The sequence below is a fragment of the Peromyscus californicus genome, unplaced genomic scaffold (assembly GCF_007827085.1).
Source record: "Peromyscus californicus insignis strain IS unplaced genomic scaffold, ASM782708v3 Scaffold_7__1_contigs__length_154581171, whole genome shotgun sequence".
NCBI classification, from domain to species: domain Eukaryota; kingdom Metazoa; phylum Chordata; class Mammalia; order Rodentia; family Cricetidae; genus Peromyscus; species Peromyscus californicus.
Window position 1 is genome coordinate 48,231,848 of NW_026294595.1, and position 18,969 is coordinate 48,250,816.

Consider the following 18,969-nt stretch of genomic DNA (forward strand, 5'->3'; position numbering starts at 1 on the left):
CATCATTTCTAGGAAATCCTCTTAGGACACACTGCAGCAAATTAATCGTGTCTGTGAGTCTGGTTGGTTGCTTTTTAAGAGAACTCCCAGTCTGTGACCAAAAGTACTATCTAAGCCATGGGCAGTAATATTCTGAATGTAATGTTCAATTTTTTCCAGGCTGTTGTTTTTCCATAAAGCTGTAATTTTTTTAAACTGTCATTGCCCCTGTAATTAACTCGCTTTTCATAGAGGTCTCCTTTTTAAAAATTAGAAAGTTGGAAGCCTGTTTTCTTCCTCTGTAATTGAAAGCTGAGAATAATTGTGCCTTAAACAATTTAAAGCCTTTTAATCTATTTTCTTGAGGGGGATTAGAGAGATGATGGGTTTCTTAATTGAGAAAGTTTGAGTATACCAATTCAAACACCCAAACTATAGAGCAGTCCTGGAAAAATAAAGTTAGCCTAATTCTTATTCTCATTCCATAAACATTTCAGTGATTTTGTTTTTATTTGTGGTGACATAAGATTTTCTATGAAGAACTCAAAGGAACACTGTATTGTTAATATATGGTGCAAAACTACTTTTAAATTAGTACTCTCTTATTTTGTTTCTGAGATAATGTATGAAATGCCATTTTTGGCTTAAGAAAATAGTTTGAATCCATACTATGTATGTGTTCCAAATGTCTCTACAGGACTAAGTAGGGTAGTAGATATTTGAAAACTTGAAGGTCTACATGAGATGCTACATAAGGCATTGTAGTATAAAAGCATTCGTGTTGTTGCCCGAATACAACATTACAATGTCAGCGTGGATGTAGGCAGACCAGTTCACAGTCCGTGCTACACACGGGCTGCCTAAGAAACAGCAAAAATAAATCACACCAAGCAAACGGCTGTTTCCCTGGAATTTGAGAGGCTGTGGCCTCTTCTTTTCTGTTTGTGTTTTACCCAAGCAAATGCCACATTAATCTCAGCTTCTTGATTCATCCCTTTCCTGAGGGAAAATGACCACGTTTGCCCCTCTTTCCCTTCTGCCTCAGACCTGTACATTGTCAAAACAGTGACCCCTGAGAGCTCGGTGGTCACTGCTTTCACGGTTGCTAATGCTCCTGTTGCTGTTGGCTAAGTCTGGGGGGTACTTGTAAGTGATGCAGAGTGAGCTCGGCCAGACGCTGTGTGAGTGCTTTATGTTCATCTGGGTATGTGAATGAATCCACTCATCTAACAAGTTCAAAGACTAACGAGACGGCTCAGTGGCTGTGAAGGCGCTTGCTTCCCAGTTTGAGACTCAGAACCCACAGGAAGGCGGAAGGACAGACAGCTGATGATGGTGGCCCACACCTTTAATCCCAGCACCCAGGAGGCAGAGGCAAGTGGATCCCTGAGTCTGAGGCCATTGTGGTCTACAGAGCGGGTTCCAGGACAGCTTGAGCGACACAGAGAAACCCTGTCTCAGAGAAACAAGGGAAAGGAGAAACCGGTCCGCCTGGTAGTCCTCTGATGGGCACATGTACACTGTGGCTTGTGCACCCATATGTACACAATAATGATGATAAGTTTTAAAAGCATTAAAAAATAAGTAATGGTTAAAGTGACAACCCACAGTCTAGTCTTCCCTTGCCTTCTTCCTGTGTGCAGTTACTAACTCTCTGGTTGACTTATTTGAACTGGTAACTAGCCATTTTCTTTGGACACAGTACTGCAGATTGTTCATAGCCAAGCAGTTTGTTTTTATACCTCTTTTTTTTTTCCCCCCCCAGGGAGAAATACTTCCTAACCCATCAGATTATAAGTCCTCACTCATAGCACTGACTGCTCACAATTGGCTGCTTCGTATATCAGCAACTACAGGGGAAGTCCTGGAGAAAATATACCTTGCTTCCTATTGCAAGTTCAGGTATCCAGTGTGAGACTGTTAGAGTTGTTTTGAAACCTGTGGCCCAGGAAATCTTAGGCCCCTCTTCAGTCCTGCCCTCTGTCCCAGTTTTTCCCGTGTACTTTGGGATCCCCGACTCTGAACTAACTCTTATTTTAGAATCCCCGACTCTGAACTAACTCTTTTTGTTCCTTTGCTTTGTTCTGTTTGAAGATCTGAGGCTAGTGAACTACACTATTTACTTTGTGTTCCTAATTAAGTAATTATCCTATACACAGTAGTCAGAGGTAGATGACTGATGAGTTCTCCATTCTAGTATAATCCAAGAAATGCAATTTTAACGACTAGTTTATAATTAGATGTAAATTTTAGAATGACTGTGAGTATGGAATTTGTAAAAGTAATATCTTTAATATTTTTATACCTCCCATTTAAAATTGGAAATGGCACACGCCTTTAATCCCAGCACTAGGGAGGCAGAGCCAGGCAGATCTCTGTGAGTTCAGAGGCCAGCCTGGTCTACAGAGTGAGATTCCGACAGGCACCAAAACTACACGGAGAAACCCTGTCTCGAAAAACCCAAAGAAAGAAAGAAAGAAACAGTTTTTAACTGGCATGGCAGCAGATGCTCTTAACCTCCCAATATTTAGAAGACTGAGTCAGGACGATCAGGCTTTCAAAGTTATCCACAGTGACATATCAAGTTCAAGAACTGCCTGGATCACATGAGGCTTTTCTCAAAAAAAAAAAAATTTTTTAATTAGAAGAGGATTATTTAAGAAAATAATACAGAGAAACCCTGTATTGAAAAAAAAACAAATTTTATGTTTTAAGTAGAGGTTGTATCTATATAAGGATCTAGAGGAAATTATTAAAGCTATTTGTTTTTAAAATAGATTACCTTGCTTTTATAATTTAAGTTATATTTAAAAAAAAAACATGAAATACCAAGCCAACATGGTAATTTATGCCTGCCATCTCAGCAGGAGAGATGCCCAGCTACTGCAGGCAAGTAGGACAGTAGGTTCAAGGTCAGCCTGGGCTACCTAAAAAGTCCTAGGCCAGATTTTATCGCCCCCCAAAAAAATGTAAAATAAAAATAGGTAGGTAAGTAAATAAAGTCTAGTGTTTTGATTTTACATATAAGGGGACTGATTCAATCACTAAGTTCCTCTGTGTTCTTTCCAAAGGTACTTGAGCTGGGACACTCCTCAAGAGGTCATTGCGGTCAAGTCAGCTCAGAACAAAGGCTCAGCAGTGGCCCGGCAGGTCTGCAGCCCTTGTTAAAGCTCCCACAGGGCCTTCGGGGATTGAAGAGTGCTGTTTACATTGGAAGATAATTTTCCTCCCAAAGCAGACCATTCAAATGGGTGTCTCTCTGTTTTATTTCTGGTTTTTTTTTTTGAGGGCACTGGGAATTGAACCTAGGGCCTCATGCATGCTGGTCAAGGGCTCTAGTGCTGAACTACATCCCTCAGCTGTTGTCTTTAAAGAATCACCTAGAATTGGTCAGGCATGGTGGTGCAAGCCCTTAATCTCAGCAGAGGCATGAGGATCTCTTGAGTTCCAGGCCAGCCAGGGCTACAGGGTGAGACCCTGTTCTTCCCTCCCACCCCCCAAAAAGCATCACCCAGAATTTACTAGGCCTTTATAAAGCCCAGATCTATCAGGAAACTTATTTCTGTTGGTAACTGATAAGGAAATACTTAGAAAATATTTATTGAGAATTTTTATGAAATACAGTTTTGTTTTGTTTTTTCTCATAGAGGTTTTCTGTTCTTATCTCAGGACAGGATATATAAAAAAACAACTCCAATAAGAATTATTTTCTGTTTGCTTTTGGCAAGATCTGTATTTGAATTCCTCCTTGTATTTAATGTAAAAACATAACCTTCTAAAAAAAATTCCTGTAACCTTAACTGTCAGGTAATTTACTTAGAATTCTAGGGTGCCTTTTTGTGTGGGGTGTTTTGTTTTGTTGTTGTTGTTTTTGAGAGAGTCTGACTGTGCAGCTTAGTCTGTCTTCAAACAGATCCTCCTGCCTCAGCCTGCCAAGTGCTGGGATTGCCAGTGTGTGCTACCTTACCTGATTTAGAACCTTTTAACAAATTCAATAGTTCCTCTGCTTTCACCTTATTTAAATAACCACATCAGGTGTTCCCTTATCAACTCCAGCGCATTCCTTCACACTCTGTTTTTCATTCCTCTCTTTCCTGCCTTCTCTGGCTTTGTGTACCGCACTGAACCAAATAAGCTATTGATTAACTTTTTAAATTCATCTAAAAAATTTTCATGGGCAGTGGTGGCGCACGCCTTTAATCCCAGCACTTGGGAGGCAGAGGCAGGTAGATCTCTGTGAGTTCGAGGCCAGCCTGGACTACAGAGTGAGATCCAGGAAAGGTGCAAAGCTACACAGAGAAACCCTGTCTCGGAAAAAAAAAAAAAAATCAAAAAAATTTTTTTTTATTACACTAATTTATTTCTGTGTGTAATGTAATATTTATATATATTTCCATGTCACAGCATACAGGTAGAGGAGGACAGAGGACAGCCTGCAGGGGTCAGTTCTCGTCTACCCTTTGAGTTCCAGGGATCAAACACCTCACCACTGAGCATTTAACCAGATCTAAACTCACTTTTTTTTTTTGGTTTCTCTGTGTAGTTTTGGTGCCTGTCCTGGATCTTACTCTTAGACCAGGCTGGCCTTGAACTCTCAGAGATACACCTGGCTCCGCCTCCCAGTGCTGGGTTTAAAGGCGTACGCCACCACCGCCCGGCTCTAAACTTACTTTTAATGATGGTTATTTATAAATATTTCCTATATCTTGCCCAGTCATATTAATAGCATAACTACCTACCTTTCATTGGGGTCTCCTTGGCCTTTGAGGTGGCTGGCCTGAGAGAGGGTTACTGTCTATCATTGCTGCTTTTCATACTCATTGTGTAGCTTTCTGCTCTGGTAAAGGAAAGTTCATAAAAGTTAAATACTGTAACAAAGTAACACAGCATTTCATGAGAATTCTAGAAGCACCTGGTCTAATATGCCTCTGAGAATTTAAACACCAGAAGAACCAGGACTTCAGTCTAACTCTGCACAGTATTGTGGATTGAGGTTTTTATTTATCACCTGATAATATTATTAAAAGTCTCGTAAGCATTTCTGCATTTGAGACCATGTTCCCACAATATATAAATACACCTGCCTTTAGGTTTTAGGAACAAAGATCTTAGTAAAAGTATGTTTCTTTGAAAGGGAAGGTCTCTGGGCTTTAAACATCACACTCCGTTTCTGTGTTTGTTTGTGCTTTAACTTTTATTTCCCGTGGCTTTGATTGATAGTCTTGGTGCTCAAACCCTATTTCTGCTCAAGCAGAAGTCGCTGTAACGGGCCGACAGCTGTGCTGTCCCTAAATTGAAGATACTCCCTTGAATTCTGTACTAGAGAAGTAAATAGATTATTTTGCATATCGTAATGGAAATAATTGTTGGGAACTTGTTTTCCAAGATAAAGGAGCTCTCTTCTCCAAGTTGATAGATCATTCAAGTCTTTATTGATGTATTGTTTGTCTTCAGTACAGTCATACCAATACAAGTACTTTCAGTGATACAACCATGGTAACACCATGCTCTTGGTTAGGCTCATTGTTAGAACCCCAGTTTACAATATACATCCACAAGATCGTAATGGTAAGAAATGCTTATGTTATGTTTCCTTTTGTAGTTTTATGTTTATGTACTTGCGTGTGTGAGGAGCTGGAGGATTAGTGAACATTTTAAGTGTTTGCTTTATTGGTGAAATAACTTTTCATTCTAAATAGATGGATAGTCTCAACTCATGAAAACTTTAGTATACTTAAAATTATACAAGGACAGAGGGATATTTTGAACTTGTGAAGATAATTGTCTTCCGAAGTACTTTGGAGAGCTCCCTATAATTTTATTCTTTTCTTCTAGGCAGGCACTCAGCAACCTGTTTTGTTGTACCTTGCAGTATTCCGGGTTCTGCCCTTTTCCCTTGTGGGGATTCTGGAGATCAACAAAAAGGTAAGAAAACTAACGTCTTCCTTCTCTTTTTTTTTTTTTTTTTTTTTTTTTTTAATGCAGGATCTCACTATGTAGCCCTAGATAACCTGGAACTCACTATGTAGACCAGGCTAGCTTTGAGCTCAGAGATCCACCAGCTTTTGCCTCCCAAGTGCTGGAATTAAAGGTATGCAACACCACACTGCAATTGCTTAAGTGCAATATTTTATTGACAATTAAGTGTAATATCTTCATTTATTTATTAGATGTTTTGAATGGGAATGTTCTATCTATAAAATGTTTACTGATCTGTCTTTTTGCATATCAAAATGTAAACATTTGACTTGGGAAGAAGCCTAAACTTCCTGAGTGTTTTTATGCCTCTCAGATGGTTAGTGTTATTAGTGCTGGAAACCTGTGGTCATTTACAAACTGCTATTTTATAAAATTATGAAATGCCTAAAGAATTTTTTTCAAAGGGAATAATATGTCAAAGCTTATTAAAATGATCATGAAGCTTCAACAAAATGTCTCATTTTAATTACAAGGTAAAAGTCTAAAACTTGCTTTATAGTATATAAACAAGACTTATAATGGAATACATGAATCTTCTAACTCATGCAGTTTGGGTTTTTATTGTGTTCCCATTTGTCATGATTTGTGGAATACATGGGAAGAAAGAAGAGCCAAACTTCAACTGAGTAAGAGTCTACTTTCTTTTTAAAAGTTTTCACGTGGTGGAAAGTTATCTTGGGAATTCTACTAGTGTTTAAACACTGAAAATATTGTAGGAGTCAAGATCTTGAGAATCTATTAGTATTCACTAGCAATCAATATAAATCTATTTAAACATTTCCTATTATGTAAGCTTATACTAAATTGCATAAGCTAAAGAATAATATTAGTTATCACGTATAGTTTATTTTGCGCTAGTCACTTTTAAGTATTTTAAGACTTTGTGACAGTGTATTCTATTAGAAGTTGAGCAGTTATTTACTAATTTAAAAGTGTTTGAATTACCCAAGTACTTCTTTTCAAAGTGTGGAACCAGGAGGAGGGAACTGAAAAGCTAAGAGCTATCCAACTCAAAGCAAACTATAATTATCTTTCTAAGAAAATGACAAAAGCCCAGCTTGTCACTTCATTGTTTTCCCTATGCTTGTGGATTAAGTAATTGTATGTGTATTCCATTCTGTGGCAGGAACACACAAAAAGACTAGCAAAGTCAAAGTTGTTCCTGCTTATTTTTAATGTATCCAGTGTAATCACTTGAGGGATTTGGTCTTGACTATTGTAACTGCACATCTTTCTCTTATTATAGGTATTAAAATTATACAGGGGTGAGGCTCTTGAGCAGTCATACTTAAGCTGCTTATTACCATGGTACATCTGCACTGAATAGTCTTCCTTGAGTAAAAGTCAAAACGGATTTTTAGTTCCTCTATACTGCTTTTAGTACTGTAAATATTTGCCTACTTGCTTTTTGTTGAATATAAACAAGGCACAGAATTGTGTCCTTCCTCAGAGCTGTAGAGAAAGTCATCCTAAGATTCAGGAATAGAATTTTTAGGGAACAATAAGCCAAAACTTACTATCGATAAATGTCTGTAGGGGTTTGATCTTTATGGTTTTGCTTTTTAAGCAGTTGAGAAATCAACCCTTGATAGAAATTAAACAACATAATGATGACAAACATCTGGAGGTGGGAACTAGGGAGATGACTTGGTAGGTAAGAGTACTTACTATGTAGTCATGAGTCGTGAGTTTAGATGCCCAGCACCCACATAAAGTCCGGGCATGGCCATGTGTAGCTGCAACCCTAACACTGCACAGGAGAGGTTTCCCAGGGCTTGCTGGGCAGCTAGCCTAACTGTCACAGTGGAAAGCTCTGGATTCAGTGAGAGAGAGCCTGTCTGAAGGGGATAAAGTGGGGAGTTGTAGAACAGGACACCCAGTGTCATGCTCTTGTACTGCACACAGGAGCATGGGCTTATGTCCCTGCACACACACATGCACTGTACCCACAGCACACAAACGCACATGAATCCACACACAAGCACTGTACCCACAGCACACAAACGCACATGGATCCACACACATGCACTGTACCCGCAGCACACAAACGCACATGAATTCACATGCACACACTGTACCCGCAGCACACAAACGCACATGAATTCACATGCACGCACTGTACCCACAGCACACAAACGCACATGGATCCACACACATGCACTGTACCCGCAGCACACAAACGCACATGAATTCACATGCACGCACTGTACCCGCAGCACACAAACACACATGGATCCACAGCTGGCCATTTCTCTTGTAATTACTTTCCAAGGTCCAATCATTTTGCCTTTAAGCAGCTATAAATATTTATCTTTATGAAGAACATCTTAGTGTAAATACTGAGTCTCTATTGGATATACCTGATAAATACTACTTTAGAATTACATGGCCTTACAGTTTATCACTGTTCCACGGAAAGTCCAATTTTTAATTACTTGGTATTGACAAAGCTGTACAGCAGATGGATGCTGACACATCATTCTGGGCCCTGCGTGCAGCATCCCTTTTGCTGCTCCGGCTTGAGGATCGAGTGGCTGCTGCTTGCCTCTAATAAGACTCTAGCTTCAAGCTGCTAAATTTTAATTGAGTTTTAATGTGAGGCAGCCACGATGACCTGAATATAAAGCAGGAAATGCAAACATTTTGAAGACTCAAAGGATTGGGCTTTTGGTCTTTCCTTAGGTGACATCTGCCTTTCCCCTTAGGTTTTCGCGAATGTCACAGATGCTACGTTGTCACATGGGATACTGATTGTGATGTACGGCTCGGGACTGATCAGACTGTATAGCTTCCAAGCCATCATGGAACAGGTAGAGAAAACTACAGTTGGACATTTCACACTCAGTATGAGGTGTGGACTGAAGTTTTTGTCGTTGTTTGTTTTGTGGTTATTATTATCGTTTTTGACAAGTCAGACACTCATACAGTTTTAAATTATGACAGTTACTATAAAAATGTGAAAAGATACATAATCTTTGCAAGAGCGATGGGGAGAATAAACAGAAAGGCCCTTGAATGAAGACATTTCTCTGTCTTGTGCATGTAAATTTTGTTTTTCCTTAAACAGGCTCTAAAGCACCATTTTTGCTTTGCTTTGTTTTTAGTTCATGCAACAGAAACTTGACTTGGGGTGTGCATGCAGTCAGGGCGGGACTCCGGGGACGGTGGGAGAGGCTCCTCTTGGCATCCCCTGTAATGTTAAGATCACAGGTATGGCTGCGTACGGAATCTTTCCAACTCAAGAAAGTAAGTGCTCATGTGACCCATCCTGCTCTGAAAGCACACTTTTCTCTCTGACTGTATCCTGACTCCTTTGACGTCCATACAGCGGTGCATCCTTTACTGTTGAGTAAATGTCAGCACGATTCTGTCCACTGTTCCCTGGAATGAAGGCCTGAGGATACTGAGCCTTTGGTCAAGTTCTTTTTCCTTTCTGATCCTTGATTTCCTTGTCTGGAAAATGATAGTTGTGGCGATTCATACTATCCTAGCTTCCTTATAACTTAAGGTTTTTTAATTTTGTTAAGTCTACCCATTTCTAAAGATAGTGTTTTCCAAGGAAATATTAATGCTATGCCCACTAAAGATAGACAGATCCTAGACCTAGGGAGAATAAAAGAGAAAGTTTTACATGACTCTATGAAGACAGTTTTAAAAAAAATTCTGTATTTAACTCACTCACTGAGCCAAGTATGGTATATCCCTAGAATCCCAGCACCTGGGAGGCAGAGGCAGGAGGGTCAGAAGTTCAAGGTCATCCTTGGCTATATAGTGAGTTTGAGGCCAGCCTGAGCTACATCAAACTTTCTCAAAAACAAACAAGCAAACAAAAACCACCCCAACTTATTAAATTCAGCAACTTAGTAAAAAGCCATCAATTGAAGGCCAGCCTGAGCTATATGAGATCCTGTCTCAAAAAAAGAAAAAAGGTAAAATAATAATGTTCAAAAACATAGTCTTTGAAATTATTTTCTATTATAGAACAATATAATTGAATGATTTGTGGGGGGTCATCTGCCTGAGGGAATTAGCAAATTATATAGGGTGTTTGAGTGTCCGTTGCACACTGTGGAGATGGCAGCCTCTGTCCAGATCTCTTCTCAGGCATCCAAGGACAGCCTGATGATTATAGTCCAGTTAAAAGAGGCAGTTAGAGCCGGGCGGTGGTGGCGCACGCCTTTAATCCCAACACTCGGGAGGCAGAGCCAGGCGGATCTCTGTGAGTTCGAGGCCAGCCTGGTCTCCAAAGCGAGTTCCAGGAAAGGCGCAAAGCTACACAGAGAAACCCTGTCTCGAAAAACCAAAAAAAAAAAAAAAAAAAAAAAAGAGGCAGTTAGATAGATGGCATTATCCTAGTATTTTGTTTCTATTCTGAATTCATTAAGAGTCACTCACTATGATGCAGAGAACATTTGCATCTATTTCTAACCAATAAACACTATGGGTTTTTTTTAGGTGAAATTTCAAAAGTTTCTCTAATAGAGCCAGGATAAAACAGGAATTTTTAAAAAATCGTCATTTACCATTGTATCATCAACAAATAGTCAAGACACAGAAATGAAAGATGCAAGAAAGGAAAAGAATGTTCTGTTTAGTGGCAAATGGCAATTATATAAACTATGAAAAGTGCCCAGTATAACCAATTAAGCTATCCATGAAGTCCAAAATAAGTGTTTTAAAAATGATTCATTTTTAAGTGAATTAGGCAGTTTTATAAAAAAAAGTTAGCAATACCTCCTAACCTCAGAAATGCCTCCTGCATTTAATACAAACATGCTCATAAAGCTCTTTTAAGAATTTTGTATGTCTGCTGTATGTAAGTCACTGTTTGGAGCCAGCAGAGGCCAGAGGAGGGTGCTGGATCCCCTGGAACTTGAGTTGTAGATAATTATGATGAGAGTGCTGGGGACCGAACCTGAGTTTATTCTCACATGGCATTTGAATCTTTTTCATGATTTACTGACACATGCCCTTTGGCTGTTATTATATTTGGATATTAATATTTTTTCTTATTACCTGAAAAGACCTTGTTTATTTAAGACATTTCCTTTTAAAAGCTTTTAAGTACTTTAAATATCTTTGATATATCTATACCTGTTCTTTCTTTCTCCTCAAAATTGCTTGCAAGCTGCTTTTCCTTACTTGTTTTTCTCCTGTGCACAGCTCTCAGAAGTAAGAAGAACCCTAGCAAAGCACACATTTCCATTGTAACATGTAACTCTTACATGAATGATCTGAGAATAACCCCTTGAAGACAAGTGGCTTTATAAACCAGATATTCTCCAGGTAGAAGCACAAATCAGGAGGCTGTGGATGGGCAGTCTGACCTATAGCCACCAAAAGAGACTGTGACCTCCCTGCAATACCTTCTCCTTACAGTGTTTAGAGTGGACCTATTATGTTATAATTAAAACCGTGATCAAAGAGGAAGAGAAAAAAAGGCCAACAAAATTGTCTTTGATGTCCATCCCCAAGAGACTGATTTGATATGTCTGTAAAAATGAACTTGTTTGATGATAATACTGGTAGTGATGTCTGCTCTTTAATAAAGTCTCATTGTGGCCTAAATTGGTTGCATTCATTCAGACTGACGTTGCTTCTATACACGAAACTAACACAGGTCAGCTTTTGTAAAATTTGCTGGTATGTATTTGTTAGACTATAATATGGAAGGTCTCCTTGCCTTTGGAAGGTTTAGTAGACCTGATTATGTTCCTCAATTGTTCAGGGAGTTGACATTGTGGCTAACCCAGAGTCTTACACATAGACCCTCAGGGTGGCTGCAGTTTTTGTGATATATTTACCTCCCTCAGCCCCATGATAAGCACCTTCAGCCCTTTTTTTCCCCACATGTAGGCCATGTATTCCCACCAAAATACATGCTAGAAAGTTAACTAATAGCTTCACTTTGTTTTCTACCAGCTTTCTGTTCTCTTAGCAACAAACTTCTCTTCTGACTGCATTTTATTCCCTTGAACATAGTAATTTTTCATTAATGAGACTTCATAAAGTATGTATATGCACCAAGAAATGTTGAACTTAATGAGTGGTACAAGTCCACCCAAAATGAGAAGCCAATAAATTTCTCTTGCTCATCTTTACAGACTCACCATCTCCACTCTTTGAAGTTTCATCCCTGGAGAATGCATTTCAGATAGGAGGCCATCCTTGGCACTACATCATCACACCTAATAAGAAGAAACAGAAAGGAGTTTTCCATATTTGTGCCCTAAAAGATAATTCCTTGGTAATTCATGAGTACTCAACTTTTTAATAGTAAATTTATATTAGAAATTTTGATTCTCTACTCCTCTAATAGCGCTATATGCCCAGGAATTACCTTCTCATTTAGACCGTGTCTCTATGTAGCAGTGGCTGGCCTGGAACTCAGAGATCTTCCTGCCTCTGTTACTCCAGTGTTGGGATTAAAGATGAGTGTCATCACACCTGGCATTTGGGGACATTTTAAAATGCAGAGAACATAGGAAATAGTGTTTTGTCACCTAGATTTTTTAAAACACGAATTTTTGAACGGTCTTAAAGCACCAAGGATTCTCGTTTTCTCTCTTTCTCTCTCCTCTCTCCCTCCCTCTCTCTCCCTCTCCCTCCTCCTCCCTCTCTCTCCCTCCTCCTCCCTCTCTCCCCTTCTCCCTCTCAACCTCTCCCTCCCTCCCTTTCCCTCTCCCTTCCTCTCCCTCCCTCCCTCCCTCCCTCCCTCCCTCCGTCCCTCCACCCCTCTCCCAGACACTCATGTAACCCAGGCTGACCTCCAACTCACTCCACAGGCAAGACTGGCCTTGAACGTCTGATACTCCCAAGTGCTGTGAGTGTGGTTACGTGTCCCCATACGCAGCGAAGGGGTTTGTTCTAACGGTTTTGCTGCAGGCTTCTCATGGAAAACATCTCTCAGATGCTTCCGTGGGAACTGTTGCTAGAATATATTCAGGCCGCCTCTGAAATTGCTGTGGAATGTGTTGTTGATTTTTGAAGCGAGCAGAACCAGATGGAGTTTTGGAGCTCACAGTGTTGGCGCTGAAATGGAGTATTTTCAAGGGTTTCCTCAAGTTGCCTCTGGCACCACAGGAAGAAATGGCTCATGGCAAACAGTAAAAGTTTAACCCATTAAGTCCATCTTAATTTTCTTTCAAAATATGACTTTTTTTTCTTGAGTTTCCATTTAATCATTTGAGGTCTAGCATGGTCTGACATGGCTAGGGATACATTTTCCTCCTTGCTTAAATTCTCCCAGGATTCTTTCCCTGTTGATGTGTCACTGGGCCTGCCCAGAGAGCCCCTTTACCCCCTGACCCATGCTGTGGCTCGCTTCTTTCCTGTATCGCTGACTCAATGTGGTTTCTATCAGATAAGTTTGCTTTTTATGAGGTGGATTGAGTTTATTCCATACCCAGATCTTCCAGGACCCTTGCACAGCCAGTCACTTTTGGCTCCGGTAGCTTTTAGAGTCACAGGTCCCCACCTTCCGCCATGTTGAAAGTCAGCATAGCCTTGGGTCCTGGTATCTCCTTCTGATGTCACAGGGTTGCTGTGTCTAGTGTCTTCTAGTTAATTTTGTGAGAACCCTTTTCCCTCCATTTTCTCACTTCTTGGTCACAGGTAACAACCCCTGTAGCCCCCTCTCCCTTCTGTCACGTTTTTATAGAGGATTTTCCTGCCGTTGCAAGCCCTGATGTGACTGTTCACCTCTCAACCAGGACTCTTCAGCCACCAGTACCTGGTATTCTCTGTTCCTTTGCATCAAACCTTACACAGTGTATGTCCTATACATTTACTGTATGTTTTTATATAAGAACTGATTCAGTGTGTTCTTTCATAAAGAAACAAGTGATCTTTAAGCATACCTATCTCATACTGTCTAATAGCAACAGCATTTGGTCAGGCCTGTATTTCAGCACATTTATAAATAATTGCCAAAAACAGAAGTTAATGGATGTACACTGCTCTTAGTTCCTGGTGCTGCTGGGTATGGTAGAAGGTAAAACATGAGTCCACGTGGATCATTTGTCATACAGTGCATACCCCCTACCCCTTTTCCTGAGACAGGATCTTACTATGTACTTCTGGCTGTCCTGGGATTCACTATGTAGACCAGGCTTGAACTCAGAGCTCCACCTGCTTTTGCCTCCCAAGTAGGATTAAAGGTGTGCAGTACCACACTTGGCTTTTTTCTTTATTTTAATGTCTAAGAATGCCTACATAGTTTAGAATAAGACTAATCTTGTCGTAAATGCTCATCAGTGTTAGACTCTTTTCTCAGATATGAGAGTTTAATATTTGACTTAATCAAGGAGACTATGTGACCTGAGTCAGAGACTCTTGCTTTGGTTACGTGTTTATGTGAGTGTACCTACTCTTCTGATTGACAGGTAGCTGTGGATAGGGGTGGGAGGAGGAAGTTGTAGGAATCTGCATGTATATAGTCATGGAAAGTTCGTGGACTTTGGAGTCAGATCTAGTGTTTAATGGGTTCAAAACAATGGGCAAATATCTGTTCTCTCTGTGTGTCAGTCTCTTAGCCATAAAATGCGGCTGATATTTGCTTTGAGGGTTATTAAAATTCAGCGCAGCAGTGATGAAGCATCCCCACAGCCCCCAATAGCACATGCTTGAGTGAAGGTAGCTTGGGTTACTGTTACCTGAGGTATATTGCATGGCACAGGGTAAATCTATGGAGTTTCTGACTTTATTTTTTTAAAGATTTATTTATTTATTATGCAGGCCAGAAGAGGGCACCAGATCTCATTACAGATGGTTGTGAGCCACCATGTGGTTGCTAGGAATTGAACTCGGGACCTCTGGAAGAGCAGTCAGTGCTCTTAACCTCTGAGCCATCTCTCCAGCCTGAGTTTCTGACTTTCACTGTTCTGAATTTCTCAACTTTGTATGCTCTCATTTGGCCCTCACACATGTCCCCCTTCAGCTGCTTTATATTGTCCTTCCTGTACCTGTGAGTTACCGAAAGGGTTTGATTTGAAAATTTGTTTACCCTTCTAATCCCTGTCTTATTTTTTTTTCCAACTTCAGGCAAGAAATGGAATCCAAGAAATGGAGTGTTGTTCACTAGAATCTGACTGGATCTATTTCCACCCTGATGCTTCTGGAAGAATTATACATGTTGGCCCCAATCAAGTCAAGTGAGTAATTTTGTTAGTACTTTAAAATTAAAAGCAATTTTTGTAGCATTTATTGGCATTTTTTTATTTTGCTTGTAACCATTGTAATATTATGAAAATTTTGCTTGTGTGGAGTATTTTCTGAGAGACTGTTGTCTGTACAATCTGGTTTTATTCTTCAGCTTTCCCATTACTGTCTGTAAGTATTACATACAAGTTCCTTGATGGATGATATGTGAGTGAATGAAGAGAATTAGGGATTATCCTGCCATCATTCAGTTTTGTTTGCTTTGTTTTAAGACAGGCTCTTAGGGGTTTGCTGTGTAGCTCATACTTGCTACAAGTGTCTAGCCCAGCCTGGCCTTGAACTCATAGTCTTTCTGCCTCTGTGCCCCAACTCGTGGGATTATAGGAGTGTGCCACACACCTAAATGGGTCTTCGTGTTCTAGGACTGATGAGAAGGGAAGAGGATAGCTGAGCCAGGTGGTGCAGGCCTGAAATCCCAGCTGCCCAAAAGGCCAAGGCAGGAAGATCACAAGTTCAAGGCCAGCCTGAGCAACTTTGTGAAACTCTATCTCTAAAAAAAAGGGGGAGTGGAGAGGGGGTGCTGGAGATGTAGTTCATCAGGAGAGCAGTTGCCTGTTGTGAGTGAGGTCCTGGTCTAGGTGCCCTCAGAGAAAGATGTAGTTCATCAGGAGAGCACTTGCCTGTTGTGAGTGAAGTCCTGGTCCAGGTGCCCTCAGAGAAAGATGTAGTTCATCAGGAGAGCACTTGCCTGTTGTGAGTGAAGTCCTGGTCCAGGTGCCCTCAGAGAAAGGTGGTGATTGGCCTTTGTTCTGAGCTTGTGGACTGGTGTTTGTTTACTGTTCTCTTTCAAGTCGACCTTCTTCCTTCAGATGGTCTTCGTTTGGCTTCCTTGACAGTAAACTGTTTTCTCCTCCTTCTCGGCCTTCTTTATTATATCTTTCATGGTTTTGATCTTCTACCCAGACTTCTGCTAACTGTTGCTTAGCCTCAGTGTTTGGGTCTTCTCTTCCCACTCAGGATTTTCTACCTATTTGATTCTAGTTATTCCCTTGATTTAAAAAACTGGAAGTGTATTCTCCTTCCCAACCCCCATCCCAGTTATATACTAAAAACTGGAAGTCTACTCTCCTTCCCAACCCCCAGCCCAGTTATATACTAAAAACTGGAAGTCTACTCTCCTTCCCAACCCCCAGCCCAGTTATATACTAAAAACTGGAAGTCTACTCTCCTTCCCAACCCCCACCCCAGTTATATACTAAAAACTGGAAGTATACTGTCCTTCTCCAACCCCCACCCCAGTTATATACTAAAAACTGGAAGTCTACTCTCCTTCCCAACCCCCAGCCCAGTTATATACTAAAAAGTGGAAGTATACTGTCCTTCTCCAACCCCCACCCCAGTTATATACTAAAAAGTGGAAGTCTACTCTCCTTCCCCAACCCCCATCCCAGTTATATACTAAAAAGTGGAAGCCTACTCTCCTTCCCAACCCCCATCCCAGTTATATACTAAAAAGTGGAAGTCTACTCTCCTTCCGCAACCCCCACCCCAGTTATATACTAAAAACTGGAAGTATACTCTCCTTCCCAACCCCCACCCCAGTTGTATACTAAAAACTGGAAGTATACTCTCCTTCCCCAACCCCCACGCCAGTTATATACTAAAAACTGGAAGTCTACTCTCCTTCTCCAACCCCCACCCTGGTTATATACTAACCCAGACTTCTCATCTGTCTCATGCCAAAAACTTTTTTTTTTTGACAAGGTCTATCTATGTTGTAGTGGAACTTGCAATGTAGACCAGGCTGGCCTTGAACTTAGAGATTCACCTGCCTCTGCCTCCCTAATACTGGGATAAAAGACGTGCAACCACCAAGCCTGGCTTCTCCCCAGCTCTTAAAAGATAAGCCCCTTTGAATATTATCACTAATTGACTCAGCTATCGGTTGAAAAACGTTATCTGATTTCTTTGTCGTTGTCAATGTGACGTGTCCAGTTATCCCCGCCACAGTGGTTCCTCTTTGCTGTTCTCTTTGCATGTGGGACTGCAGGGCTTTGAGAACATGGTGATTTTGAAGCTTTTTAATGATGTGAACAGATTTCTGTGGGTGGTTATTTTCTCTTGATTAATCAGCTTGACCCATAAGATCATTTATAGTCTGCAAATCCAAATCTTTAAGTAGAATCCTAAAAAAATGGTATTGTTGAGTGTGCATTTTACTCTCTTTGAAAGGTTCTGTTAATTGCTGGTCCTGTCTCAATCACTGTTAGCTCTAGGTGAATTCTTAGCTCTACAGAAACAACAGTGCCACTATCTACTCTAACGTTAGGGGTGAGACACACGGACCTGCTGCAGGAAGAGTGAGGTCTGCATGGTGGTGTCATTAAACTTGTTGGAAAATGGTTTAGGTCTGAGCAAGCCACTGCATTACCTATTCAGTGGCACTCGTCACACACAGCTGTGCTTTTCTGTTTCACAAATAGTGTGAAGAAGGTTACGGATTTGGTATGAGATTAGTATTACAGACTGGTCAGTGGAGGAGAAGTGAGTTGCTACAGTTTTCATTTGTTGAGTTTCAGTTGAGGTCAGCTTGGGCGGTTTGATGGTGTTTTGCAATCTTGAGTTCTTAGAATTCTTTTTCCTTTTCAGAGTCTTGAAGCTAAGTGAGGTAGAAAATAATAGTTCTCAGCATCAGATCTCTGAGGATTTTGTCATCTGGGCCAATAGAGAAAACAGGGTAAGTCAGAAATATTTTATATTCTTTCTCTAGAACCATCTAGGTAACTTGTAATCTGCATGTTTTCCTGCTAGGCTGCAGACAGGACCACTGTGCAGAATCTGCTCATCTTGTCTGCGTGAGTAGCTGGTCTAAGCCTCACTCACGGAGATTTGAAGACAGTTGATTATACTGAGTTTATCTTGCCTGTTTCTTTTTTCTTTTCTTTTCTTTTTTTTTTTTTTTGTCTTCAAATTTTTTTAACAATGAATTGTCAATCTTTGGTTCTAAATAGTTGTACAAACTTAGGGCTGGGTGTGGTATGTATCTATAGATCTTTTAAACCAGATACATGGACTGTAGCTGTTACTTTCTTGTAGTATGTAAACTGAGACCCTTGAAGAGGGGAGCTTCTGAAAGCAGGGCTACTTTTAGTTGTCTGTGTTGTGTTAAAGGCAAAAGTCAGAAGGAAAAATGAAGAGCAAGTCTATAACCTTTAATTAATTAGCTTTTGCCTATTCTAACATTTTATCCATTTAAAACCTTTATTAAAATATTTTCCACTGAGTGAAGGATTGAAAATTATATTGAAATTAACTTTGGAATTGAAGGATTGTGGGTGTTGGAAAGGACCAGCTGGTTTGACCACATTTCTGAGGACTGTTTCTTCGATTGCATGTAATGGAGCATGTCTTGATTTTCCTTTCCCCCTGATAGAATGAAAACTTAATCACTGTTACAGCTTCTGGACGTGTGGTGAAAAGAAATTTCAACCTTCTGGATGATGACCCCGAACAAGAGGTATTCTTTAGTCAAAAGCACCATCCAAGCCTGTAGCCATTCCCATGCAATTGAATGCTTCCCGGGCCTGGGGCGGATACTGGAGGAAGGGTCCCTGCAGGTGGGGTGGTATGTGTGGTTTCAGTCGGTGTTACCCCCCCCCCCTTCTCCTTCTTATTGGAATCTGCTGCGCAATCTGTAGGAAAGTGTCTAGGGCTAAAGTCATTTGAAAACATGATTAGCTTACTGTTTTTGTGAGGTATGCATTCATGGCTAGCCCTCGAGATGGTTCTGCAGGTAGGAGCACTGTGTCCAGGCTGGTGCAGGCTGGATGACCTGAGCTCAACCCTTAGATC

General features: G+C 40.6%; 1 protein-coding gene across 1 annotated transcript in view; it reads left to right on the forward strand.

Moving 5' to 3' along the window:
* The window catches only part of Dcaf17 (DDB1 and CUL4 associated factor 17), a 34,346-nt gene that overhangs the window by 6,880 nt on the left and 8,497 nt on the right, over window positions 1-18,969 (forward strand). The window contains exons 4-12 of the mRNA XM_052724235.1: window positions 1,745-1,881; window positions 3,051-3,129; window positions 5,815-5,904; window positions 8,664-8,768; window positions 9,063-9,168; window positions 12,063-12,205; window positions 15,001-15,110; window positions 17,767-17,854; window positions 18,551-18,634. Of these exons, the coding sequence (XP_052580195.1) occupies window positions 1,745-1,881; window positions 3,051-3,129; window positions 5,815-5,904; window positions 8,664-8,768; window positions 9,063-9,168; window positions 12,063-12,205; window positions 15,001-15,110; window positions 17,767-17,854; window positions 18,551-18,634 (942 nt within the window). The remainder of the gene's footprint in view (window positions 1-1,744; window positions 1,882-3,050; window positions 3,130-5,814; window positions 5,905-8,663; window positions 8,769-9,062; window positions 9,169-12,062; window positions 12,206-15,000; window positions 15,111-17,766; window positions 17,855-18,550; window positions 18,635-18,969) is intronic.